This window comes from Syngnathus leptorhynchus, chromosome 14, assembly GCF_054491065.1.
Source record: "Syngnathus leptorhynchus isolate UIUO chromosome 14, UIUO_Slep, whole genome shotgun sequence".
Taxonomy (NCBI): domain Eukaryota; kingdom Metazoa; phylum Chordata; class Actinopteri; order Syngnathiformes; family Syngnathidae; genus Syngnathus; species Syngnathus leptorhynchus.
In genome coordinates, this window is record NC_141208.1 from 6,434,020 (window position 1) to 6,460,981 (window position 26,962).

The 26,962-nt window shown below is 43.6% G+C and overlaps 2 protein-coding genes across 5 annotated transcripts; both read right to left on the reverse strand.

Annotated features, from left to right (window-relative positions):
- Positions 1-1,744: 1,744 nt before the first annotated feature.
- Positions 1,745-10,216, reverse strand: slc71a1-2 (solute carrier family 71 member 1-2). The gene is made up of 12 exons (XM_085930498.1): positions 9,907-10,216; positions 8,317-8,412; positions 7,491-7,553; positions 7,226-7,353; positions 7,021-7,135; positions 6,581-6,799; positions 5,922-6,035; positions 5,545-5,616; positions 5,356-5,468; positions 4,797-4,894; positions 4,545-4,702; positions 1,745-4,091 (listed from the first exon to the last, which is right to left on the reverse strand). Exons 1-12 carry the CDS (start codon positions 9,988-9,990, stop codon positions 3,879-3,881), a joined length of 1,473 nt encoding a protein of 490 aa, XP_085786624.1. The 5' UTR covers positions 9,991-10,216; the 3' UTR covers positions 1,745-3,878.
- Positions 10,217-10,379: 163 nt separating this feature from the next.
- Positions 10,380-25,552, reverse strand: myo9b (myosin IXb). Of its 4 annotated transcripts, XM_085929804.1 has the most exons (42): positions 24,778-25,552; positions 23,497-24,229; positions 21,566-21,660; positions 21,445-21,507; positions 21,272-21,371; positions 20,766-20,866; positions 20,118-20,241; positions 19,922-20,011; positions 19,731-19,847; positions 19,369-19,503; positions 19,163-19,275; positions 18,952-19,093; positions 18,539-18,728; positions 18,384-18,459; positions 18,127-18,219; positions 17,949-17,988; positions 17,755-17,865; positions 17,592-17,672; positions 17,392-17,502; positions 17,193-17,315; positions 16,968-17,117; positions 16,695-16,840; positions 16,581-16,620; positions 16,297-16,412; positions 16,097-16,178; positions 15,771-15,968; positions 14,939-15,045; positions 14,784-14,866; positions 14,332-14,477; positions 14,048-14,155; positions 13,783-13,953; positions 13,664-13,705; positions 13,474-13,585; positions 13,225-13,298; positions 12,958-13,150; positions 12,679-12,807; positions 12,356-12,461; positions 12,019-12,150; positions 11,820-11,943; positions 11,445-11,539; positions 11,228-11,352; positions 10,380-11,134 (listed from the first exon to the last, which is right to left on the reverse strand). In XM_085929804.1, exons 2-42 carry the CDS (start codon positions 24,226-24,228, stop codon positions 10,956-10,958), a joined length of 5,295 nt encoding a protein of 1,764 aa, XP_085785930.1. In that variant the 5' UTR covers position 24,229; positions 24,778-25,552; the 3' UTR covers positions 10,380-10,955. The 4 variants fall into 4 exon arrangements, with proteins under 4 accessions (XP_085785930.1, XP_085785929.1, XP_085785933.1 ...); XM_085929803.1 differs by having other exon boundaries at positions 16,297-16,620; positions 24,778-25,551; XM_085929806.1 differs by having other exon boundaries at positions 10,986-11,134; positions 11,216-11,352; positions 16,297-16,620; positions 24,778-25,551.
- Between the last annotated feature and the right edge of the window lie 1,410 nt (positions 25,553-26,962).

A 26,962-nucleotide genomic window follows, 5' to 3' on the forward strand; every position in this document is an offset into this window, starting at 1 on the left:
CAAATCAGTTGCCATCCATAATCACAGTTTTCAAAGCAAAGGATAATTGGTGGAGCAACACAAGTAGACAGTCCTGGATAAAAATGATGCAACAAAGTCAAAGGTACCGCCATTTTTTTGTCCAGGCCTATTTCATGAGGTCATTTCTAAAAAGAAAATTGAACCATAAATCAAAAAAGCAATGTCTGATCTACATTGGTTTATGTGCAGTAAATGTTTTATTCCTACTTTTATCACAATCAAGATCTTTGTGTGACCAGAGGCGTACCAACACGACATTTGGTTTAAGCCTGACACCCTCCTCACCCTCATCCCCTTTGAAGCAAAAACAAAGGTGCTCGCAACAGGGTTGGCGTGTGCTCATGAGTCATTTGTTTGCTTGCAAGCCACAAAAACACATCAATAGTTCCAAAGCCATAATGAGTCTAATCTGAGGCGCCCGGAAGCAAGTTCACACCGGTACTCCGTGTCCTCACATACTGCACCATCGCTCACCCGACCTGAAGGCAACACGTGTTTTCAAAAGTCGTTGGCTAAAGCTGGCGAATTAGCAGTTCGAGGTGATGGTGGCAAACATAACAAAAACAGCTGCGTGAGAAGAGCTGAGATGTCGTTTTCCATGTTCCTGTCTTGGTTTCCGTTATTCAACAATTTTTTGTGTCCTGTGAGAATCTTCACAAAGTCCGGAATTTAGTGTGGCTCCAAAGGGAAAAGAAGATATCGAACCAGGCAGTACAACAAGTCAAATAAAAATTTGAGACTCATTTAATTTCATTGAGATGTAACAACTCCTCTCAGCTCATCAGTGTTTCATTAATACTAGTCATTCTTCACACAGGATAAAGAATATATCACAAATTTTAAAACGCAAAACAAATAGATGCTACATAGCATTAAGCTAACAGATTTAAAAAGTTCAGCTTTTTAGTATCCAATGTGTAATTGTGAAGTTTTATGTTTATTTTAAGAATACCATACGAGTGAGGTCAACAATGTCAAGGCCTGTTTTAGCAGACTTTTGTCCTTGGGAGAACAAAAATAGCGTGCGGGGACGCTGTCGCATCTCTCCGGGTTCATGATACGTGCAGCGACATGTGACAGGAAGTCATGTGCGGCGTGTACGGATCATGGGAACGTCGGTTTTGCACCCTCTCGCCCGATTACGAGAACAATATAGTTCATGCGTGATTCATCTCGTGGCACTTCCTTGACGCCAGCGAACGACGCTTCGGCCCCCCGCTTCCCTTTCCCGAATTCCTTCCTGCTGCCAACGGACGACCGTTGGAAAAATACAAGGCCCGTGATGATGGATGCTTAGGATAAGGCGCGTGTTTTTTAGCCGCCGTGGGACGCCAGCGGCCTGAGGCCTGTGCGGTAAATGTGCTGTGACAGCAAGTCTACATCACAATACGTGACCCGCCCCCTTTGAACAGTCAAGTGATGCCATTGCCAAAGTGCATTGTAGTGTGAGGCTCTACGCGCCTCATTCCAAGAACTAGCATAATGACACCGTTGGGTTGTGATTGTTTAAGAAAACAGTAGTTCAAACTCACTGCAGAGATGTTAATAGGAAGGAGGCATCTATTGGAGTGGAGGTCTTTATTTTAAAATATCGCTGGGGGTCATGCTGCTGGTAGGACAATTGGTGGCCAGCTAATTTATTTGATTTAAAGCATGACAGAAACAAAGATAATGTGCTCAGTAAATGTTTCCATTGCACACCGCATAAAACAAACGGAAGCCCTTGAATTGTACAATAAACCTTTAATAAATAGCTTCATTAGTTTCCCATATTTACATCATAACCACCTTGACTTAAATGTCGCCATTACTCATTTTCTTGGCTAATTTTAGGCACACAGAGAAAGAGGGGGCAGGGCAGGCAGGTTTCACTTCCTGTTTCGGCGTACTATGCTCAAATGTGTAACCAGAACCGCCCATACCGAGAAAATAAAATAAAACCAAAAAAGAGGGGCGGGGCTTCCAAAATCTGTCATTTTTATGTTACTTTACGCAGTCTGCTCAGATTGGAGAGTTTACACCGTATAGCTCCAAATGTACATTTTGGTCCAGTATATGATGACTTAAAAAAATATATTGGCATACAACATCGCCTTCTCGGATAACATCAAAAAATGTCTGGCTGCATCAAACAGCTAAGGGCTGTGATATAGCCCACGTGCTGCAGGTTGTCCAACTCTGATACACAATTCTTTTTTAAACGTTCTGTGATGAAGAATAAGTCTATTTGAGAGAGAGAAAAAAAAATGTCACTTAAGTGAAATGCTTGTCATGTGAAAAGAGATGGACGTCCCATTTTTATACCATTCCTAAAAACAAAATGTTTTAAAAGGCTATACATATTTATATAGATAAAAAACAATCTGTCTTAAATTGGCAGCAAAACAAAAGCATTAAGACAAAAAAAAAAAAAAGAAACATTGGCACAGATGTTAAACATAGTTGGCGAATGATTTGAAATGCACTTGAAATGTTTACAATGACAAAAGAGAGGTTAATAAAGCTGAAAAGGAAATGCTGCCTAAAAGATGATATCTGTTAATGTTAAGTCAAAACTTAAACACAGTGACAGCTCACTAACCCAAAACTTGAGAGACCTTGAAAAGTGAGCTTTCCCAACCCCCAAAATTTGAGGATCCATTTTGGAGAGTTTACAGTACTGCATACGTCCATGTTATAGAATAGCAACACCTCATGTGTTTGTATGTTTTGAATTTTGAACCGTTAAAAATATAACCTGTGATGGAGACACAACGGAGGAAGTGGTTAAGATGGAAATGCAGGGAGGATCTGGGCCAAAATAGAAAAAGACAAGACTCTGGGGGGGGGGGAAGGGCAGTAACTGGGATTAAATATTAGGTTAAAATAACGGGGCAAAAAGTGGAACGGAATTTCAGACATCAGTAAGGAAGTTGGGCAAAATAAAGACTAGACAGGAAATAGAAATTAATGTAGGGTAAAGAGGGCATAAGTGGGGAAAACGATGGGGCAAGGCAGTAAATTTGAAAAATAAAGGGCAGTAAATTGGCGCGGAAGAACACGGGTGGGGGTCGGTGAACAAAAATTTGACGGGCTCCGATGGGAGCAATATGATCAGATCACAGCGCCTTGTCAGACTGCGCTCGTCATACAGGTTACGTATACATATATATCCTAAGTCACTTAAAGGCAACATTTGTCGAATAAAAAAAAGTGGAGGAAACAACCAAGTGGTGTGTATGTGTGTGTACAGCGAATGACTCAACAATAGGGTTGCAAAATTACCGGAATGTTCAAACCTGGAACTCTATGGAGAATTTACAAAATTGAAGGTTGGGTCCTATAAGGACGTTTAAATATAATCCACCCCTGCATGAAGAGTTTGAAAACTTGAGAGAAGATTGTGAATTTGTATTTTGAATGAGACTTTTGGAGATGGGGTGCATTTCATTTCAATTTCTTCTAATGTTAATGTTACTAAAGAGTCTAAATGACCTTTTAACTAAACTTAAAATGTTTGTTCTTCAAAGAAAGACTTGACTGATCAATAAATTATATTTTATATTGGGTAGTTATAATCCAAATAAATCCTCATCTTTATTTGCATTATTTAAAAATAAAAAAAAAAAGACATTTTTTTCCAAAATTCCCAGCTTAACTTCCCATGGAAGTTTACCGGAAATGTTCCACCCGTTTGCAAGCCTAGTAAACAGTGAAGACAAAGACAAGGGCTTTCCGAGCGGTCTCTACAGTGGTCTGTTTTCCTGGTCAATCCCCCCCCCCCCCCAGGACTGGCAGCATGTGACGAGTTAGTAACAGATTGAAACCCGGGCGCTACCCACACACTCACACATACGAGTTCAAAAAGTAGTCCGAGGCTATACGCTGCTGTCATCCAGCAGAGGTTCTTTACCCTCGGCTCCGCTGCCCTGTGGGCTGTGCGAGTGGCTTTGAGCCCCGTTGCTGTGCTTCTTGTAGGCGCCGGGGCGGGCTCCGGGCCCCGTGTGCTCTGGGATGAACAGCGCCACCAGAAGGGACAGCAGCACCGAGCAGGCGCCAAATAGGAAGGGAGGCCCCGGGATGATGGAGCTCTGGGAAGGGAGGGATGGAGCAAGACACCACAACAACAGGAACGTGAGGCATCAGGGGTGTGACCGATTGCGTATACACCTCCAATGCTCTAGGTGACAATGGGGTGTCTAGGAACTTGTTCAGCAAGCTGGTACCATTCATACAAATGACGTTTGGTTGACGTGTCTATTATGAGCAGACGAAGCAAAAATTCTCAAGGACCCACGCTCGATAAGACGCAGGAAGGCAGCCATTTTGTCGCTCAAGCATCACCCCCTTGGAATACTTAGAATATTCAATCCCAGAGGCCAGTGTCACTTAGCAACTTTAGCATATCCCCTATGAGTAGACCCCCAAAATAGTCTTAGCAACCCGCACCTTAAAACATACAGGAAATTGGCCGTTTGGATTAGAAGCGTATTATTTTGGACTGGACGCCAACCACATTATTTGTCTTCCCCCGTAGCACTCACCTCATCCGTGGGGTTAGCCATATTGGGTTTGCCGCCTTTCTCCGAGGCGTCCGTGTCGGACAGCTCCACATGGAAAAGGTAGAAGACGAAGCCATAGAGCGCGGGACCCAGGCCGTTGCACAGACCCCGGATGCCGGTGATCATGCCCTGAACCACGCCTGCGGGACAAAAAGGGAAGGGGGCAGGGGGTAGGGTCAGCGCTGGCAGCGCCGTGCGAATAATGACTTGCGGACAAAAGGAGAGTTTGCTCACCTTGTTGGTCCGGGTCGGCATTCCGGGACACAATGGCGCTGATGGCGGGGAACGTGATGCTGGACATGGCTGCTACGGCGCCAGCGGCCCACATCATCCTGCAACAAAGGACGATTATACCATGCCATCAGTTAACGAGACACTTTCATAGGTACTCCCAGCACCGTAGCAACTATGCCTAACTCAGAGTTATTGTTAACCGCTGACTCTGTTGTTCACAAAACCAGCAGAATGTACATTTAGCATGGCCCATGATAGATTACCTGAAATGGCCTCTAGTAGAGCAACGCCTGATCTAGGGACTAATTAAAGAATTGCATTTGCTGATTAGACAATGCTTCCCCCTGGTGGTGGAAGGTAAAACTACAACAACAATGGCAAGCCGCAACTAACTGCGGCTTCTCCGTTCTTGTTTGGTGGTTTGTCAAGAGATGATTCAAAAGTAAAATATGTGCCTTGGCTCAATTAAGGTTGGGAAACACTACTAGAGACCCACGAATGGCTTTGAAAACCAGAAAGAAAGAAAAAAATGCACTGTGTGCTGATGACGTTTACTGACCAGGGCTGCGAGCCAAAGCCGTACCAGGCCAGTTGGAGTATCTGGAAGCCGAGGCCCAGCAAAATTGTATTCTTGTTCCCGATGGAGCGCATCAGGATGCCCAGCACTACCGTCTAGATGTCATATAGGAAAGACATGAGCACACCTCTGACTTGACTCAACATAATAATAATAAGACAACAGCAGCACCTGAGCTAATATGGAGAGGATCCCCACTACGGCGATGAATGCAGCCACTGTCTCAGACGAGAAGCGGATGACCTGAAGGGTGTTTGGACAAAAAAGTTGTCAACTGGTTTGTTGAGTTCATAAACAACAAATAACAAAAAGCAGCTTCAACTCTGTCCGTCCGTACATCCAGGCCACAAAGCGCAACCATCTGTCACCCTTGAAGAATCCATCGATAACAACAGTGTGACCTCAAACCGATATTTCCATTTCAAATATGGGGTGGAAAAAAAAACAGCGGTTTAGCTTGAAGCGTCATCTGATCTGCTGTACTGAAGTTGCATTTACAAGTGACACTCAAGAATGACACCCCCGTGATGATGTCTATTGGGCGTTACCTGTCTGAGATAGAGGAAGAAGCTTGAGTACTGGCCCGCCTCGGGGAGGTAGGAAAGGAACACCGTGATGCAGATGAGCAGCACCGTCGAGTCCTGGCCCACTTTGCGCAGAGACTGCAATGAACATCAACGCGCTTATGAGATTAACATCATTTTCAGATTATTAGGCACACCAAATTATGCAACACAAAATCAACCATGAGGTCTATTTTTGCCAGAAACGCAGTTTTTCTGGTTTTATTTTGAAGTCTAAGAAGAGAAAACCTGGCATCCTTGAACAAAAGGAAACTACCGTTCAAAACCATTCATTGGCCCCAAAATGAGGGTGTTCACAAAAAGGTTCATGGAGCAAAAATGCACTAAGTTCACTTCACTTTCATCCAAAATATGAACAGGTTCATGAACCTTTGTTCATTGAACGAGTTTAGGTACAACACTGCCAATTAAATATGGCCTGGAGCTCCACTCTCCTACACGTAGCAGTTGAGTTGCACTTGCACGTCTCAAAACGCCTCGATTATGTAAATTTTGAGATTCTCTGCAGCCCAAATCGTGATCATGATTTAAATTCGATTAATTAAGCAGCCCTAATATACGCCAATCTTTGTTGTGTATTATAATTGTTTAAATTCCAGACATAACCTGTTGGGTTGACTCACCGCAAAGGGATCGGCTTGCTCCCAAGAAATGGGCGCGCCCCACGATGCAGGCCTCATCTTCTCGGGAAGCGACTCTGGCACGGCCACCAAGATGAAGCAGATGTCCAGAAGTGCAACGGCTGTGGCCAGGATCACCACCAGGGTGTCGCCGTAGGCCACTGACAGGTAGGCGCCGATGGCCGGGCTGGTGACCAGGCTGGCCGCAAACGTGGCTGACACCTGATGAGGGGAGAGGGTGTGGCAAAAGAAAAAAATGGTTTGCTTGATGGAGGGAGTTGTTTGAGAGCTGCAGTCTTTAATGGGGGAGTGTAAACCTGTTAGTTTAGTCCCTTGGGTTCAATACAACTCAGAGGTTTTCTTCCATTCATTTATAATGATAATGAACGCATACTATTCTGACTGTGAGTATTTTGTAATAAAATCCCATTGGATTTCCTCACCAAGCCGTACGCCGTGCTCCTCTCGTGCTCCTGCGTGATGTCGGCCACGTACGCAAAGATGACCGAGAAGGTGACCGCGAAAACTCCTGACATGGAGATGACGGCAAAGTACCACCTGGAGAAGGAGGGAAAAGCTGGGTTAGAGAGCAAAGTCGGTGGAAGGACAGACACGTGGCGCTGCCGTCTGACATCCTTGCTCACTCACCACGGGCTGATCTTCATCAGCGGGATGGGCGCGCACGTGAAGAAGACCGTGAGAAGCAGGAATGATTTGCGACCCCAGACGTCCGATAAGGCCCCGATGAGCGGAGCGCTGAGAAATGACAGCAGGCCCTGCGGATGAGGAAAGATGGAATTAGACGGGGGGAGAAAGTAAACACAGTGACATGACAATTGTTATTTTTGACCATAGTCGTGTATTTTTTGTTGATATTTTGGGGGGAATATTTTTTGCCTTTTCGACTTCCTACCTTGACGCCATGGATGAGGCCGTTCATCAGGAATGTGTGGTGGGGGAATGTCTGATGCAATACCTACAAAAAAAAAAAGAAAATCAGTTAATGTCGCGTAAAGCAACTGGAGAATGTCGTGTGAGACAAATACGATATTATAGAAGCAAAGAGGAAAGGTGGAGGTGAAAGTGGAGTTCAAATCAATGGTTGAACAGTTCAGAGTCCACACGTTGTTACAAGCGGTGTGCGCATCTGCCGTGTTTTTCCAGAAAACCTTGTGAACCCCATTTCATATTCACGCTGTACAAAGTTCTCTATTAGATGGAACTGACTGGAGGTAACTCACTGAAGTCACAGAGTGACATTTATAACAAGAGCCAGCATCTACCATGTTCGTCAGAAGAGCTTATCTTACTACATTCTCTCTCTTACTGACTTAGCTTATACCCGACAAAGAACAACCTACAAGTAAACCACGTTTGACATCACGAGGAGAAAAAAAACTCATATAATCACTTTTTAGTTTTTTAAGTTTGCCGTCACGTGGCGTGAAGTGTTACTGCTTTAAACACCTATGTCTGACGTTTCTGGAAATGTTTACACTAGGCATTTCTAAATGAACCTGTTTGCTACAGATACCTGACCACCATCACTTCTACTGAATTTGCAAATGAAGCGGCCACAACACAAACCAATCACTTCCTCTCTACCGGACGAGCATTTTCAAATAAGGAACGGGGCTCACAATATGGCAGCATGATGTCCTTCTTTATATTTCCACAATAGTTGCAGCCGTCCACACAAAAGACGCATCTTTGCGACCGTATCCAATGACGGGACTTACCGTAAGCATCGGGGTAGTGAGCAGACCCCATGCAAAAAACTCCAGGAAGATGACCACCACGGCATGGTAGACGCTGGGTTCGCCGATTCCCTGAGGCTGCACAGAAATATGTAAAGACAGGGAAAAAAAATACATTCATTTTAGTCAAACAAAGCTTGCTTGTCCAGTTTATGATGGGAACAGTTTGAGCCTTTGTAAATACAACAGCAGGACAAAATTTAAGACGCCCGCAGCTATTCAACTAGCTTGTGTACATGTCGCCGATGTGACAATAACGCCTCGATCCACACATACAATGTGTGACAGCCTTCTGTTGATGGATGTTGCAGCATCCACATGAAATAATAATAGGCTGCTTTGCTATTCACTTGTGTGCGGGTGATAACGAAGGCTTCGACAGCCAGGACAAAGAGCATCATTGGAAGTGAGGGCCCCACTGGAATGAAGCCACGACAGTTCAGTTGTACCCACACCACAGTACTCAATGCACAAACTTTGCTACAACAATCCAAATCTGTTATCACATAATTTGACATTTACTACCCATGCAATTTCGATGGGCTTTAATCTCATTTTTGTAATTTAATGCTCATTGAATAAAACCCTTGTGGACTGTGTTTCTAGTTGTAACTTTCTTGCGAAGAGTATCAGCGTCAAAAAATTGAGCGAAGAGGTGACTGAATTCAACAGAATTGACACGAACTTTTTGAATGTGTTAGAAACCAACAGATGAACTTATAGTTGCTTGTTAACTTTCAGACTCGACTTGTAGCAAATGGCAGTGACGTAGTGGACGCTGTAATCGCGGGATTCGATTTCAACATCGATTTCATTGAATTGACAACTGTTATCTTGGCAATCATACATACTGGACGTCTTACATTTTGTAATTTTAATGTGAAGCACATGTAGTTACCTATATGTAACGCTGCCTTGCCTTCAATATTTAAATCAATGTGGACATAAGTTACTTTACTTTGTCTAGTTACAAGTACCATACGTGTTTTGACAGCCGATGTGTTTACTCAGTTTCGTTGTGACATAAACGGGACGTCTCTTCGATCTTTTTTTGTCAGTGGTTGACTGGTTAGAAGTTTCATAAAATAACTGAAATGTTAAAGTTGAAAGTTTCATAAAAATATCCCAAATCGGTCACGACGTATCGCGTAACTTGACGTCAGCTAACTAGCTTAGATAAGCGTGCCTAAACACTTTCGCTGGTGGGCAAATTTGGGCAAGCTAAACGATATGGGTTGTTCGCTTCAAAATAGAAAAACCGTCTGATACCTAGCGTGTACCCGAGGAAGGTTTGCTTTAATCTTAAATTGGGAAAGCGAAAACGATAGCCGAGTTGACGTGTAAAACCAACGGCCAGCATACATAGCTAGGCCATCGAGCTAACTATTAGCTGCATAGCCGTAGCTCCACAGCGCAAGGCTAACGGTTAACGTTAACCCCCCTCCCTTAAAAAATATATCAGAAACGCGGGTAGACCCACGGACAATACTGAAAAAACTACATACAAGACCTACATTTTTTTTTTTTTTCAAACGACGTCTATTTCCGGAATTAAATAAATATTGAACTCACACTTCCTCCATCTTTTATGATAATTTTCTTGGCCAGAAGAATGCTGCGGTTCAGCCGCTTCTTCTTCTTTTTCTCCCCCGTCATTGTTCGCTCATATCCATCCTCGGTTGTCAGCGGGTCGTCGTGGTGGCGCCTCAATAACAAAACAAGTCGAGCGATCCGCTGATGTCGATGGCAAAGCTCATTACAGCCAGTAAAAGACAGCTAGCAGCGAGCTAACTAACGAGATGATTCCTCATCCCCACCATAGCGACACCACCTCGCTTCGAGCTCTCTTCCGGAACCAAACATGGCCCCGCCCCCTAGCCATGCAGTCAAGGCAGACGATTGGTTAGCACAGCGTGCAAGCTTCTGATTGGCCTTGTCAGAATCAGTCGGTTCAACGTACATTACAGTTCATGGCGGGTTCTTTTGGCCCAGTGACGTAACGGGAATGGCCGTGGTACATTTGTACTATTCCAAGAGCAGGCAAATGAGAAAAAATAACTGTTTATTTCAAGGAGCGCATCAAAATTAGTGAACTTGCCACAGAGGTTACCTATAGGAGATGTACAGGCATGTACAAGAACATAGGAAATGCAACAATATGTTAATAGGATCAGTCAATGTGAAACAAAACAGCAGCTGGAAATACTATGTACAATACTTAAATTGTTATTTTTGTACAGTATTTTTTTGGGATCATGTCACCCATATCCTCATGGAAATTGTCCATATTTAGTACTTTGACAAACATTGAGTTTCCAGTAAGATACAATACAATGGGTTTCTCCAAAAGAGGTAGGGATGTCCTCCAATGGGCACGCTAAATTTGATGGAAAAAAAAATACATTTATCATTATTTTATAGGTTAAATATTTCTGTGATGTTTTATTTCTTTTCAGAATGGCACTGCAGATTGCATCAAATGTTCTGGCGGTGCTGCATATTGCTTTTAGGTGTGTCACTCTAAAAGTGAAAAGATGATTGCGGTGACGTGCTGTACGTTTATCAGCGTTGCTATAGCAGCACTGGCATGACTAAAGTGCACACCACGGACAAGGGTGGCGTTAACTGGTTGTCGTGTCTTCCTCCTTTTCCTTCTCCTCTTCATCAATGTAAGGAATTTCCAAATTGTCAAAGCAACCACTGAACGCTTGTTTGCTGTCCATGGTGGGAGAGTTGGAAGCAGCGAAGCACTCGGGCTTGATGATGTCCTCCAGCATGTTTCTGACTTTGCTCGTCTTTGCTGCAATCACGAAACGTCAAAATGTCAGAAAACTTTCAGTTCATGTCATTTAGTGCCAAGAAGAAGGTTAGACCACCTTACCTTCTTACTGACCTTCTGAGTCCAGACTGCCGAGGCGATCTTCCAGACTCTCCGTGCTCATGGAGGACGACGAGTCCAGGATCTCATTGTCCGAGTTTTCCTGCTCCAGATCGGGTAACCTGCAGGCCAGGTCCAATCTAGCAAGATGTGCCACAGAGGTTTTATTGTTAAAAAAAAAAACAAAAACTAGAAATAAATTAAAAATCCCCATGAAGCCATCAACTCTTACTTTTCCTGCTTGATGGACTTGATTCTTTCAATGAGAGTCCTTTCTTCCGAATCAGTCTGGTCAGGAATTTCCATTTTACATGGTTCTTCCACAATCTGCAAAGAGAAAAGACAAATGTTACGAGCCTGACGAGGTTTACCCTTTAGTTCCCTTGCTTTTACAAGAAGCTTTAGTTGTCTTAAACTGGATGACGTCATTGTGCTGCTTTTTTGGTTAGCAAAATGGCTTAATGTCTGTGTATGACAGCATCCAATTCTGTATTTTGAACCACTATTTTTGTAAATGTTGTACTAGTTCTTATTTTGTCGTTGTTTGATTTGATGAATCAAATTGCATTAATACATAATAAAATTGTAGCCCCCTCCGCCATCTCACTGTATTTTGTCTCTTCAGCTTGAGTTGATTGACAGCCAAGGCTTCAGCGTACTCCAGCTCCTGGATATTCTGCAGCTTCTCCTTGTAGCGCCTGAACTGCTCAGAGATGAGGATCTCCACGCACCTGACCACACAAACGCAAATCAATGTACAGGCCAATCACATGTAGAATGTACATCTAGTGCGGAGCGAGACTCACGTGGTTGTCTTGCCCACGTCCTTCATGCCGAGGAAGGGGTCGTCTGAGTTGGGGGAACGCAGGATGCAAGGGGCGAAGACGATAGCGAGGGAGCTTGGCGTCATCTTGTTGTAATCTTCCTCGTGGGCCACACTGGAACCAAACACACACATGCACGCACACGATGGGCATCATTCACTAACCGTGCGTATGGAGCAATTTATATGATATCATTTTAACAGTGATAATCCAGAATTTACTAACGAGTTGACTCGTCCTTAATTACGCATTTATTAGTAAATGAGGCCCAATGACCTGAAGATGATGCTCTTAACAGCTGTACAAAATGTCTTTTTACCGGACTAGGTGGAAGATGAGCCGCTCCAGTGTGTTGTAATTGGCCAGGGGAAGTTCATCGACCTTTTGGTACACCGCCCGTATTCTCTCAGCCCTGTCTGGAAACTCTGCAAACAAAGGGGGGGGGGGGGGGGGGGGGGGGTTATATTTTCTGTTAGATAATTGAATTTTGCATTTTCAAGCTTTATCATTTTTGCGGCGTGACAAAAATTCTTATATGAATATGTATATATAAATTGTGGAGTGTTGTTTTATCCCAAGCGTGGTCATGGAATGAATTTGACTCTTATCTCAAGGCACTCTTGTACATTCATTTGGACTCACCCACAGCATGCAGGAAGTCACCGTAGAGCGAAAAAGTCATGAGCGGGTCAGGCAGCTCTCGGAGCCAACGTTTCATCAGGCCTGTGATGGTGTGGATGGGATAGTTATCCAGATTGGCCGCCTCGGGGTCTAACGCCATAAAAACAACAACAGTGCACTTCAGAAAATTTTGAGATTCACCTCACCAAAGGTAAAATGCCCACAATAATGATTTACTTTATAATGGCACCAAAGATGGATAACAGTGTGTGAGCGTACGGTCCATCCACCGCATCTTACCCATCTCCATGATTTGATGGAGTTCCCGGGCACGGCACGTGGAGCCCGACTTGCGATAGATGCCCTCGGTGTAGAGGCCGTTCATCTCCACGTGCATCAGCAGCAGCTCCACTACCTTGGGGATGGGGTTGGCCTTGCTGGTCAGGACGCAAACGTGCACCCCGAAGTGAAGGCCGCCGGGTACGCTGTCATCCTGACACAAAAATCATGACCTCTGTTGTGTGTGTCGGATGTTTTGGGCATTTTCAGAAAGCCTTTCTTTCTTACCAGCCGGGCGCAGCGTGTCGAGCAGTCAGTGATGATTTTTTTTAAGCATTTCTTGTGACATATTAACTTGCACGCTAAAAAGGCAAAGGCAACAGTCAGTCGACCACATGACTTAAAGACACACTGACCAAATGTATAAACTGGATAAAAAGTTCTTTGTAGTAACATTGAAAATTCTTAACAGTCATCACTGACTGTTTACGAAAATGATAAACTAAAACATGTATTTTCCGTGCCGTGTAAACATACAGCTGCACATGTAGGCTTTCTCCATTCCCCAGATGTAGGAACCGCACAGGTCACATGACTGCATGATGTTCACTTGGTAGGTGCTGAAGCGGTGATCAAGCGGACCATCAGGCTGTCATAACAAAAACAAAAACGGAATTATACATTTTATACCTGTGGTTAAGTCAATCAAAATTTATAATCATCTTACACATTTGTCCTTTTTCCTTCTCTTCTTTGTCGTCTTGGTAGCCTGAAGGAAGCCGGAGTGTTTTCTTAACATATTCGTGACACAATTAAATGTATAATGTGACAGTCTATAGAGGTGACCTTGACTGGATCCGAGTCCATCCTCTTGATCTCGCCCCTGATGAAACCATCCAGCATCGACTGGAACAAGTTGACCACAAGCGACACTTCGTTCTTATTCTTGGAGCCGGCCAGAGAACTGACTTTGTTATGGTAGCCTTTCATTAGATCTTTGTAGCCGATCTGAGGCTTCTGTGGAGCTCAAACAGAGCATGATGTGAAGGGAAACAGGCCAGAGTCTCCGTTTACACACTTCAGGTAGCTTAGGGACATGTAATACACTGACCTGCAAAGAGTACATGCCTTTAATGGTATCTCTGAACTGCATGGTGGCCGAGAGGAAGATGCTCTCTGTCTGTGACAGGTCTTTGATTCGCATTCGCAAGTCATTCATCTGAGGCGGAGAGAAAAAAAAAAAAAGGTAAAATGCATTACGTTTGTAAAACTGCATTTGTGCAAATAAGAGCCTCCCCTAACACGTGCTTGATACTGTTTGCAGTCAAATAAATAAATGGTCTGTAGCTACTGTATTTAAAAGCCCTAAATGTGTTTTTTTTCCCCTCATCTTACTTGGTTGCCAAGAAATTCATCCAGGTTGCGCAGCTCTTTGGGGTCTTGGATCTCACGGTCCAGTGAGACATTCCAGCGCAGGGCCCGCGTAGCACGACTGATGTTTGGGTTGCCAGAGTTCTGCTCGTGGGATCTGGGCAAAGTTGCTGCAAGGAAACAACACATTTAAGTTGCCCTAAATGGAAGACTGAATTGCAGGTCTGCTGATACTGTACAGTTACAATATATATTCACAATACAACAGAATATAAATATTTAATGCTAGCTAGCATACAACGGGTGAATATTCAATAAATTAAAATCAATATTCCAGCCTACCCCGACAAGACAGTGTAGCAAGTGACTAACCACTAGATGGCAGCATCATAAAACCACTCTTGTGATTCTGACAAGCCTTCAGAAACCTATGTTTAAATTTTAGAATATACTATATACTACATATAAACACTTACCAGCTTTATCTTGCAGGGGAGTGTCATTGCTGGTGGGTAACTTAGGCGCCCGCTTTCGCAAGAATCTACTAAGAAACCAAATTCTGTGGCAAAAAACATCTTCAATCAGGTACATGTTTAAAATTATATAAAGAGTGCATCGTGTGGAGTTGTACTTTTCAGGGGTGGTGAGTTGCGATTGATTGGATTGTTCTCGTTCCGAATCTTTGTTGGGGCTCCTTGCAGGAAGGCTGTACCTGGACCCGTCCGGCTCTACGGAGAACTGTGACATAGGAAAGTGTGAAAATGGTGTTGTACCTTTAAAAAAAGATATAAACATATAAAATACAATAAACTGTGTGGGGACAAAACATCTGTAGCTCTCCCACCACCCCACCATCTGCAAGGCATGTAAAGACCTTCACCATTAAATGCATTGTCATGCAAAACGACAGTGTGTTACGGCCACCAGACCCTTTTTTGGCTCCCTCATGCACGGACACGCCTAACAAATGTCTTCTTTTTTTTTTCCACATATAAACGAAAATAAATTAAGAAAAAACACAAAAATCTGCTTACACATGTAGTAAATGCAATAAAAGACACAAATAATTTAAATAGAGTACATTCTATGCAGTTTTTAATTTTTTTTATGGTAAACAAAAGCCTGGCTAAGGGTGAGTTTTTATTTTTTAATCAACCTGCTCAACCACGGTTTATACCTGATCAAATAAATTGAAAGGCTCACATGGTCATTTTTTTTCCTGTTACTATTTTACTTAAAACCAAACACAATTTTAATACATCTAATTCCAAATGGCGAGGCCTGTTTGAATTAATCAGAAAGAAGCTGCAGGCTTGTGAAAAAGTGTTTCCGTTTCTTTGTAAAAGCAACAGCGCCTTCTTATGCCCAATGACAAGCTGCACAACATTGAAGCCATCCATCTCTTTTTGGCGAACATGCATATGCAAGACGTGCAATGTGCAGCAGCCTCCTCTGCGTTGTACCTTGACCTGAGATTTGAGGGCACGGACGTCCACACTACTGGCCGAAGTCTTCAAGGTGGACTTGCGGGGGTTGAAGGGGGGCAGTGGAAAACTCCAATATTCGCTCTCCTTGGAGCCGGCAAAGTTAATCATCAAGCCACTGCGGGCGTAGGCTAAGCGCCGTTTGCGCTTTGGCTTTTTGCGTAAATGCACCCTGACCTGACAGAGGGCCGAGGGAGATTGATGAAGCACGTGTCCTCAAGAGCGTGTACGTCAAGAGCCTCCATTTGTGTGTCAAGGACAAATACATTTGCAAAACAGTGTCTCTTAAATGTAGGTCATATTACCTCTCTTGCAGATGGTGAACTATCGGAGCCGGATGAGCTCACTTTGGAAAGTTCATCAACGGACATGGACTTTCCCTTGGACCTGTGGCGGACGGTGACACGATTGGAATAAAAACAAAGTGGATCTCGACCGGTCTAGTGTGAGTACAGGGTGTCTTTACATTCATCCCGAGAATGACTTTAAGAACGTGCACACTTACTGGAAATCATCTTTGCATTTGTCTTGCCGCCTGTTCACCTCTGGACTGGACTCGTCGCTCATTTTGTCCCGCCACCTTTCGGCTTTCTCCTTAAAGTCGCCCGTGTCTTTGTAGCGCTGGAGGGAGGTGCTCTTAGGGGAGTCAGTGGTGCCAGTTGTGTCGCTACCCACTCTGGGGTCCAAAGGCAAGGACAGCGGCCGGTTGAGGGGTGGCGGAGAACCGCGACCCCCTCGCCTATCCTGACCGTTGACTGTGTCAGCTTGCTCGCTTCTATTTGGGCTCACCTCCACTTTGTTCTGCCGACGTATTCCTTTTCTTGATGAGCTGTGTGGCGGGAAAAGTTCTGATGATCCTGAGCCCACTCATTCCTTGGATAATACAGAAACAAAAGTGCCTACCTGGCTCGTGCGGGTCGATCTTCTCTTGAAATTTCTTCACTCCCTGTTTTGTGCTCTTTCTCCGACCTTTCGAGCGAAGCCCGCCACGCCGTCTGGATGACCGAGGCGGCTTTACTTCGGTTCTCGTGAAACTCACGCCAATTCCTCTGCAATGGTACAATATACTCGATCACCTTTATGCTTCTCTCATGCCATTAGAAGGTAAATTTTCAATCACTGATCAATCTCAGATGAGGTGAAGAGCTAGCTATCCGCGCGGTGCGTGCAACCTACCTGTATAATAACCGAGGCATCTTTCTTCTGCAGGAAGTGCATCCTGATCAGACATGCACGGAACCAGCGCTGCAGGACAATGATGCGACGCATCACTTCCTTGTTCAGGGTGTCCTGCAGCAGCTGCCTCTCCTTTTCTTTAAGGAACACCTGTAGTACGATAACAGTACGAGATAGTTTGTGCAAATGATGTTTCCCTCTTAATTAGATGGTACCTTAACTTACCTTTGTTTTTCCAATTTGGTAGTTGGTCTGATCCAAGCCTATTCGGGTCAACAGCTCAGTGATGTGTTCAGGGGACTCGGTGGCCCCTTTTGGAAGCAACATTCGGAATTTTTCACCAAATTCCTGTCATCGAAACAGAGACATTAGCGCTCTTATGTACCGCAAAGCAAATAATATAATAATAGCAATGAATGAGCACCTTAAAAGAAAATTTGGCATTGTAGCCCGACTTCTGCACTTGAATCATGTTCAGGAGGCCCCTGTATCGGATTTGCTGGCGCACTAGCTCATCATTAAAGTGAAATTCTTTCTACAAAAACAAGAGGCAAGCAGCTATGAATGGGTGCACTCTCTTGTTGAGCGCAACGTAACAAAAAATATACAGCATACTAGGTGTACCTTTTCTGCATTGGAGCGCAAACAGAAAATAAAGAAAGGGTCAGCTTTTTTAACGGTGTCCATCAGCTTTGTGAGGGACGTCTGTGAGTAGAGCATGGAGTGTCAATAAATACATGTGCTTGATTTAATTAATACGTTGTAGCTAAAAACTGAGCAGACGTACCTGAAACTGAGCGCAAACGGTCAAAGTCGCAGGTCGACAGGTGGCTGTACGGGTGAGATCGTGCTCCGCAAGACTCACAACGTGCTGGAGTGAGCGCAAATTCATGAGATTCTGATGGGAGAGGAAAAAAAAAAACATTAAAGAACATTCAAGCCCACATTGAAGCAATCATGACAACCAGATTATCGCTTTACCTTTGGAATAAGTTGCTTTCGGCGACCAGCTCTACTTTTCCTGCAGAAAATATATTGCAGACACCGCATTTTAATTTACTCAACATAAGTGCTCCTGTTTAGGGTAGCAACAGACTTCAAAGGGGCTTAGCAGCCCCACGGAATTGTTCTAATCGCAGTTACGTGTTTTTTCACTCACTTCCTCTTTTCAAAATTAGTAAAGATGTCCTCAAAGACGTCAAGGGGATGTTCGTCAGAGCGATCGAAGGAGAAGTCCAGCGTGTAGGAGTTGCTACGGATACCAACAAACGATGCTAATATGTACCAACTTCAGATGAGGTGCAGACATACTTTTAAGAAAAAAGTTACAACTACATCACTTCTGCACAAGGGACCACAAAATGAATCATACAGTTCCAAACCATAAAAAGGGCGAACAAAATGGAATACTTGTACCTGGAATTTCTGTCGATGTGGCCGGTCCTTTGTTTCATGTCTTTGAGAGATATACGGGAAGCCTGTCGAGCGGCCACTGTGGTGACAAACATAAAAACAAACATATGACACAAGGCGGCCGCACTTCCAAACAATTATCCGTGAAAGCTACCCACTCTTCTCCACGCGCTTGTGTCCTAAGCTCCTGAAGACTGCCAGGATGCGGAAGATGGCTCGGAGGACGCCCCAACGAAATGCCGCCTCAGGACTGGACGCTACCAGGTTATGCAGGAACGCCCGCTCGCTGCCGCGGAGAAGAGATATGACTTCAGGCTTCACGTGCTCCGTGTTTTTCTCTAAGAAGCCCTGCAAGAACACAACAAATGATATTTCATCGATAACTTTGAAGAGTGTTGAAATTGAAATGCAAATCCCTGATTTACAAACAACACATCGCATCGTAATAGTCCAGTTGAACGACCAGTTAGGGAACAACGTGAATCATTTACTTGGCCGCCACAGATTATCCAGTTATTCCGAGCTGCCTTCTCTAAAAGAAAGTCCAACTGTCAAAAAACAAAGAGCTCACCTTGATGCAATATGTAACACGGACGGCAAAGTGCTGAATAACAAACGACGACTCGCAATCCATGGAGGTTGCAAAGAGCGGGTTGTCTTTGTGCTGCAGCGCTAACTTGTCCAACAACGCTTCGTCTGTCGCTTGTGGAAGGCTAACAAAAACACAAACAAATCTTTAATATTGCCCAAGACAAACAAAATCTACTTGAGCATGATCTCACTTGCTCTCCTCGTCCAACATGTTGAAGAGCCCTTGACTGATCAGATGAATACACTTGCTGTTGTCACTGTACTCAAAACTTTGCCAACTGAGGCCCTCTGCCTCATAATCTTCCTGGAAAATTGTTGTTATAATCACATATAGTAGCAAAACACCCGCGCGGCACCAAGGATGATACAAATAAAATAAATTCTTTTTTTTCCTTACTTGTTGACGAGTGAAGATTTGTCGGTTAATGTAACATTGAAGCTTCTCGTTGCTGTAGTTGATGCATAACTGTTCAAAACTGTTGGTGTGCAGGTTTTCCAAGCCAAACAGATCCAGGACCCCAATGGACAAACACTGAAAAAACACAACACAACATATTGTAGCATAACATTAGGTACCGCTGAATATCATAAAATAATTTAACCCTAACATCCTGCAACGTATCATAGAGTAACAAAATAAAATACCATGTTGTAAAATTAATTGATAATTGTTGATGAATCAATTATCAAATTAATGGACATATTGTAACACGCTATAATGTTTGAAAAAATGGAATACCCCAAAAAAAGTTAACGTACAGAAATAAACTCCTCCACGTCCCGCTTATTGAGCATAGCATGGTTGATGTGAAGGACGATCCAATCAAAGAGAGCAGCATACAAAGACTTTGCCATGGAGTCCCGTGCTGCCAGGGCCTTGGAAGGAAAGAACAATTATCAAATTCCAGTAAAACACGATGTAGATAGATGACCCACGAGTCAATGCATACTTCCTGTAGCGTGTAGCGTGAAAACACCGTGTCATTGCCATTTAAGACTCTTCTCTCGGTTAAAGTCTTCACCAGCAGTTCCTTTTTAACCTGAAAAGGAAGAATCAGCTTTGATTGACGGAAGTTTTAGGTGCAGATTAATTCCAACCTTGTTGGAAAACATTCATTCCTATAAATGTTTCATTGTTCAACATACCTTGAGGAGGTCTGACAAGGTGGCCAAGATGTCAGCCGGTCCCACCTCCAAAGCTTCATTGTTCGCCGGCAGAGTGAAGCTCACGTTGCCCAAAAGCAAGATGGCGGAGAGTGTGGAAAATATGCTGCACATAAACACACACATAGTGTTTTAATGAATGCAACCTTAGGTCATATTTACAAACACGGCTGACATTGTTTTGCAGCCAGTCAATTTGCGTCATTACTCCGCATCGAAACCAGGGCCGTTGGGTGTTCACTTACAAGCACGCCGTTTTCCTCCTGCTCTAGCTCGGCGAGCTCGGACTTGTCGCCGAAACCATTACATATATCAGAAACTGAATGGGGTGAAATGAGTCACTACCTTGCCTCACGAAGTCGCTTAGACCCGTTAACTATCTAATCTAAGGAGGAGCTTTCCCTGGCTTAATATGGAATGTTGGATTTTGCTGGCCATAGAACATGATTGAGACACTGGTTGCCATTTACTGCTTTTGTGTTAATAAGCTTTTTTTTCCCCAACACATGAACATGTTCCCCAGTGAGGCCATATAAACTTGATTGCTAACCAAAACAGCAGCAACTACCAAAGAAAATATAGTACGTTAAGTGGCAACGGAAGACGGAAGACCTTTAAGAGTGTACATACTGTTTCTTAGTAGAGGGCAAGAAGCCGACCATCTCCATAGCTTGATGGAGCCTCTTGTACTCTTGCACGAGCTTCTCGTCATTGTCCAATTGGAGGTCTTCCTGAGGAACAAAGACATCAGGTAAAATGGAGTACTTTAATCCATGAAATACAGTAATCAGGCCATCCATAATTTGTTGTTACAAACTTTAAATATCTTTTCTACAGTGTTAAACTTGATAGCGGCCATCATGACCTACTATATAACGGGAGAGTTTCTAATCATTTCAGATAGAGTAAAATGACTCCTTTGTCGTCTGCTCAAAACATTCTGTTCCCTATTCAAGGTTCTCTCATACTTTTAGATAAGAAAGCTCTTGGAAGGTATCTCAAAAGAAAGCAGAAGTTAGGTCAGTTAGTAGAAGTCACTTGAAGCCTTGGTGTTATGACCACCATTGTGGTCATCCAAGTTCTTTTCTGCTCTCCAAAGCTCAGACCTTGCCTGGCCCGACAAAGCGCAACGGTACCTGCTTGAGGTAGAGATAATCCTGAGGCGCAAGCAGAGCAAACTCCTCCCGCTCATCTTTGGATGCTCCCGCCAGCAGGTAATAGAAGACGTGGTAGTTCCTGCAGTCATAAAATGTTATTGGTGAAAAGATTCTATGACAATGGCGCTCAAAACTGTTTCTTCCATGTTTACCTCTCTTTTTTATCTCTGTCAACCAGCCGGCACTTTTCGAGTAGGTACTTCTTGATGACCGCCCTAAAGAGACAAGAGCATTAACACATCGGGAGATTAGCACCTCGTAGGAATTTCGTACCCTCGGATGACGCCGCTCTCCAGGTAGGTGAGCTGGATGAACTTCCCGAAGCGACTGGAGTTGTTGTTTGCTGCAGTTTTAGCATTGCCAAAAGCCTGTTGGAGACACAGGAAGATAGTGTCAACTTATGAAGTAGACATTTTGGAAGCTACTTTCACTTGTGCACAAGACATTTTCTATGTCGATCAATTCAATTCTATGGAACAACTTGGGAGTCAACCAGCATCATTGAAGTGATTTGCATGACTTTTCTTCCCATCCCACCAAGGAAGAAGACACACATGTCATTCCCCCCCCCCACTAGGAAGTCAAACTGAATCTGTTGGCAATGGAAAGTACGGGTTGTTCCTCATTCCAGTGGCTGCATCGCTGAGGGTCGTGTCTTAACAGGCCGACGCGTACGGCGCTTCGCTACACCTCAACAGTGCACTCACGATACGTACTGGTGGTTAGTGCACACAAAATCTTTGAAATGTTCCGCTTGGACAACTTGATCTTTTTGAGGATATGCGGGAATAAAGATAGATGAAGTTGCTATGTGGGGTGGGGGTGGTACTGTCACCATGGTAACACCTTTGTTTACATCAAGAGACTTTTTAGAGACACTACTCATTTAATAAATAAAATGGTATTGAATGTAATGCCTTTTAATACAAAGGCTAATCTAGTTGATATTATTTCTGATTTCTACCTTATTAATGCACAGACCTCCAGCAAGGCCCACTTACAATTAATGTCGCAAATTTTAGCAGACGTGACTGTCATCCTGAGGAGATGTCTGAGGCAAAAAAAATATATGATCGTCTTTATTTCAAAAGGATGCCAATGCGTGCGCATGCGTATTGTGCTGCAAACCTAGCCGAGCCTGTTCTGACACGTTACACCTTCCCTCTCCAGTGTTACCTCTCCAAGACAACGCCCTGCACATTCCCATAGTGGAGCTCCGCACTCCCGACACAATAAAATGCGCAAGGGGAATCCTCACAGTGGTGGGAATGGAAAAAATGCACCAAAACAATTCCATGAAATCGTAAACAGCATCCCTATACGCAGGCACGCACACACACACACACACACAAATGTAGCTTCAGCCCCGGCATTGCATTACACTTGCATTTCTGTCCTAATTGTGATCTAATTATGAATGGTTTGGCTAAAGGCCACACCACTACAACCTTTGTCTTCCATTACAAGAGGAAGCCAAACTAAAATCCTCATAACGGGACATCAAATTGCAGCATCTTACTTACCCAAAAATAAACAAGACACTGTTATGTTTGCCCAAACACCAATTATACTAATCGACACAATTTGTTGGACATTTCAATCATAATAAAATACAGTGCTACTTTTTGAGTTGTGATTTATAGCCCAAGGCAAAAACAAAAATCCCCCCAAAATTTCTAGAATGTTTTTAGAACCTTTAAAGAATTTGCAGGTTGTTTCTCTTCTGACAAAACATGACACTTTCCAAGCTTTGTGATCACTCCTCACTTTTGGTGACAGTCATATAATGTAGGAAATACAAACATAAAGCATTTCCTGTGTGTTTTGTCTATACTGCACGCTTTCTGTTTTAGAGCAGAAGTGCTTACAAATGTGTCCTAGAAACAAAAAAGAGGATGTGAGCAAAAATGTTTTAACCAATATGTACAAATCAGCGCTCATGACGGTTGCTGATTAATTCGGGATACATAACAAAGTCACCCCCTCCAATGTTTATCATCTAAGACACTTTTAAGTATTATTTGTCATATCCCTTGACAAATTGTGTTTTTTTCTCAAGTGACATTGTGATGATAAACTATTATCATTACATGAATGTCAGCTAACCCCACAGGTTGCAGGTTTCCCTTTGCTACCCTGACCAAATCTGTTAAAATGGAGAAGAATTTTTTTTTACAAAAAGTGGGTCACATCACATGCCCTACCTGCAGCACAGGGCTGGCACCGAGGATAGCGCGCTCCATGCCGCTGCAGTACGTCTGCTGGCTGAGCGCCGTGAGGCAGTGGACCAGATAGCTGCTGCTCTCAGTCTTTCCCGAGCCGCTCTCGCCGGACATCACCATGCACTGGTCTGCCTTGCAGTTCAGCATGGTCCTGTAGGCCAGGTTGGCCATGGCAAAGATGTGCGGGCTGAGCTTGCCCAGCGGCTGGTTCTCATACAGTTTGACATACTTTGGGTTGTAGTACACCGGCAGGAACTTATTGGGGTTGAGGGCAACCAGGATGTTGCTGGCATACGTGTAAATTTTGTGCTCAAGGAAACGACAGCGTAAAACCTCCACGACGGCATCTTCGGTGACGGCGGGGAGGCTGCAAAGGTCATCATACGCCTCCGCCGGCGTCTTCTCGGCCTCCTCCAGGGTGAAGTAGTACCCGAAACTCTGCAGGTGCCACTTTTGGGCCTCCGGGGGCCACAACAGGACCCTCTTCAGGGGGAACTCATCGACACGCAGTCGCCGCTTCTCATCGTTGCTCGTCCTCACCTCCAGCAGGCTGTAACGGCGGTCGGCGGCCAGCCCTAGAGAGACCACGGCGTTGGAGACCACCTCTGCGGCCGTGTCTCCCGCTGCCACCTGCAGCGGGCAGTGGGCGGCCGCATCCTGACACAGCTTCTGGTAGATCTGCACGACACGGGCCTCTCCATCCGAAGTACTCATTCTGACAGGACGAAGCAGAGTGGAATGCAATATGAGAATACTTGGATAGACACAAAAATGATCAACCTACTAAATTACATTAAAATCTAAATAAAATTAAAAAAAATAAATAAATATATATATATATATATTTATTTATTTTTTTATATAAAAAAATATATATAAAAATCGATTTTCTTTTTTTTTGTTTGAGTGACCCTGAACAGTAATTGAAATATTGACAATAGATATCTATATACATGAATCGTTATTAACATTTGAAATGTTGTGAACCAGTAAAACATATACAAAATAAAAGGAGAGATAAATATATATTATTTCTAATTATGTGAATCAAAGTTAATTGTCACACAAATTGCAGGATTCAGGTTATAAGTGTGACTGTGTTAAATGTTTTGTATAAGAAAAAACGAAATGGCTTTCTGGTGCCAAACGCCACCTTTGGAAATGAATCTTCCAATCTCAACAAGAATTCCCTTCATATCAAACACACCCAAATGATCATTTCAGCGACAGGTAATAGTTTCCAATGTCAATAATTGATCTTACCTTTAGGATAAAACACTCATATCATCTTGAAGAAGCACTTCTTCTATCGAGGACTTTTTCGTTATAATCCGATGACACGACGTCAGGTGGGGGGGCTATCTTCACCTGCTTTTCTTCACCTGCTTTTCCCGGTGAAAGTAGGCAAATAAATCACTCGAGTTCACTTTGAAATGACGACGAAGCAACTTAGGGGCACTTTGGCGGCGATTATGTTCCTTATAAAAAGAAATGGGAAGTATGTGGAAAAAGTTTGAAAGATTTGTGTGACGTCTTCTCTCCTGCTGCTTGTCGTCAGAGGAAAACTGAAAAGTTACTTCCTACATTTGTCACCCCACACCCACATGTACCCACGAGAGAACACTTCACAGTTTTACTACAATTAAATTTAAATATGCACCGTTTGGCTGTTCAAAAGAAAAAGGAAAACTATCAAATAATGCAAGAGATGTATTCGGGCACGTTTTAGCTCGAGAGTTTTGACAGCATGTGCCCACAATTCTAATCTTTACAGGTGAGCTTGCGGGCTCGGGCGCCCCCCAAAGGCAGGTAAGTGTTACTACGGTTTTTTTGCCAAACACAATGAAAGAGACGGCCTCATATCTATTACTTTATTTAGCACAGTACTTGCATTTTATGTATGTTCTAATAAATACTTTTAAGTACTTTCAGTGTCACGTGTTTATCATTTGCAGCATACTTTGTCACTACTGGCGATATAGATCTTGTGTAGCCTCCACCTTTTGAATGTCCCACGACTTGTCACTCTTGTTCCTGCTGGACTGAGCCAGTCTTCCAAAAAAAATACACTGGATCCAGTTCAGTAGGCACACGAGTACACAACCCTGAAGCAGCAGAAACTTCGACTGCGGCCTAACGACTGTAAAGCATCGCCAGCAGACACTCACAGCATTCCAGTTTCATTGTTTTTGCACAGATGCATCTTTAGTGTCAGACACTGAACTTAGCCACTGTGAACACTTCAGCATCCACGCTCACTTGTGAGCTACGTTCAGCGTCATCACACAAAAAGTAAGATGAGCGGTATCCATGTGAGGTTACCTGAGCCCGGCCGCCATAATGTCACTCGTCGCGTTCCCGCAGCAGAAAAGGAGGCGGCTGTGACCTTTGTCGTTGTTTCCAGTTGCGGAGTAGACGTGTCATCACTAAGCCGGTTTACAATACCTACAAAGCGCTTGCCTTCACGCAAGGCTGGTGAAACCGCAGCATGGACAATAGGTAAGAGGGGAAAACACAAATAAGCAGGTGGAACAAGAAATGGAATTTAACGATGACTTAACGTCCGTTTTGTGTATCACTTGTCGTTTTTGGGAAGTTACCTGTCCTCCGTTATTTGCTAGAAAATGACTCTTGTGTCATCTTTGTGCCAATAAACAATGTCAAAGAGTTGAGAAGCTTCATTTAGACCAAAGTAGTGCTTTGGCCAGCATTTTTTGTGACTTTTCTGCTATGAGATTTTTCTGACGTGGAATTAATTCCCTTGGATTAAAAAAAGTTGGGAAACATTTCTATTGATAATCATTCACACCAGTTTGAAGTAGCTAATATGGATGTGTTTAGATTTGAATCCCAAACCTCAGAAATGTGAGGCAGACATGCTCCCCACTTTTGGTTCCATCACAAAATACAAAACAACAAATGAGACAGAGAAGTATGCCAACAAACTGTCCACCTTTTCTTTCTGCTAAGTAGCAATAAAGTATGTCATTTTACTTCGTTGATGATGTATTTAGCATGCTCACCAAGTTGAGGTCTTCAAGCATTTCTGGTTGTTTTTTCACAGCCTTGTGTTCGTCCGGCTGGTCCGTGCGACAGTGAGTCTGGAGGAGAGAATGTGGGATAAAAAAAGAGTAAGGGGAGGGGAAAAAGGAAGCAGAAGGGAGGGAAGGAGAGAGGATGATAGGACAGGTGTTGAATGGACTCAAAAAGTGCGAGACCCTGGACTGGTCGCCAGCCAATCAAAGGGCGCATACAAAAGCATTGAAACTCACATTCACCTAAGAACTGACTTGAATGATTTTATTTAGAAGAGGATTTTTTTTTTTTTTACCACAGATTTGAATTTGACTTGTCAGTTTGCACTGCTTATGTCTCACGAGATCATTGTTTAACTTTTGACTATGTAGCAGCTTTTGAAAGTGAAACCAGATCCAGTCTGAAGTGACGG

What these genes read in the sequence shown, in the direction of transcription:
- slc71a1-2 (XM_085930498.1), bottom strand. Translation starts at nt 9,990, where the DNA reads ATGACGGGGGAGAAAAAGAAGAAGAAGCGGCTGAACCGCAGCATTCTT. An exon ending in GCCTCATCCATGGCGTCAAG is followed by an intron (nt 7,354 to 7,490) that starts GTAGGAAGTCGA and finishes CCTCATCCGCAG; the next exon opens with GGCCTGCTGTCATTTCTCAG. An exon ending in TGCCGACCCGGACCAACAAG is followed by an intron (nt 4,703 to 4,796) that starts GTGAGCAAACTC and finishes TTTGTCCCGCAG; the next exon opens with GCGTGGTTCAGGGCATGATC.
- myo9b (XM_085929803.1), bottom strand. Translation starts at nt 24,228, where the DNA reads ATGAGTACTTCGGATGGAGAGGCCCGTGTCGTGCAGATCTACCAGAAG. An exon ending in CACATCGACAGAAATTCCAG is followed by an intron (nt 18,220 to 18,383) that starts GTACAAGTATTC and finishes TGGTATCCGTAG; the next exon opens with CAACTCCTACACGCTGGACT. An exon ending in GAAAGCCTACATGTGCAGCT is followed by an intron (nt 13,299 to 13,473) that starts GTATGTTTACAC and finishes TTGCCTTTTTAG; the next exon opens with CGTGCAAGTTAATATGTCAC.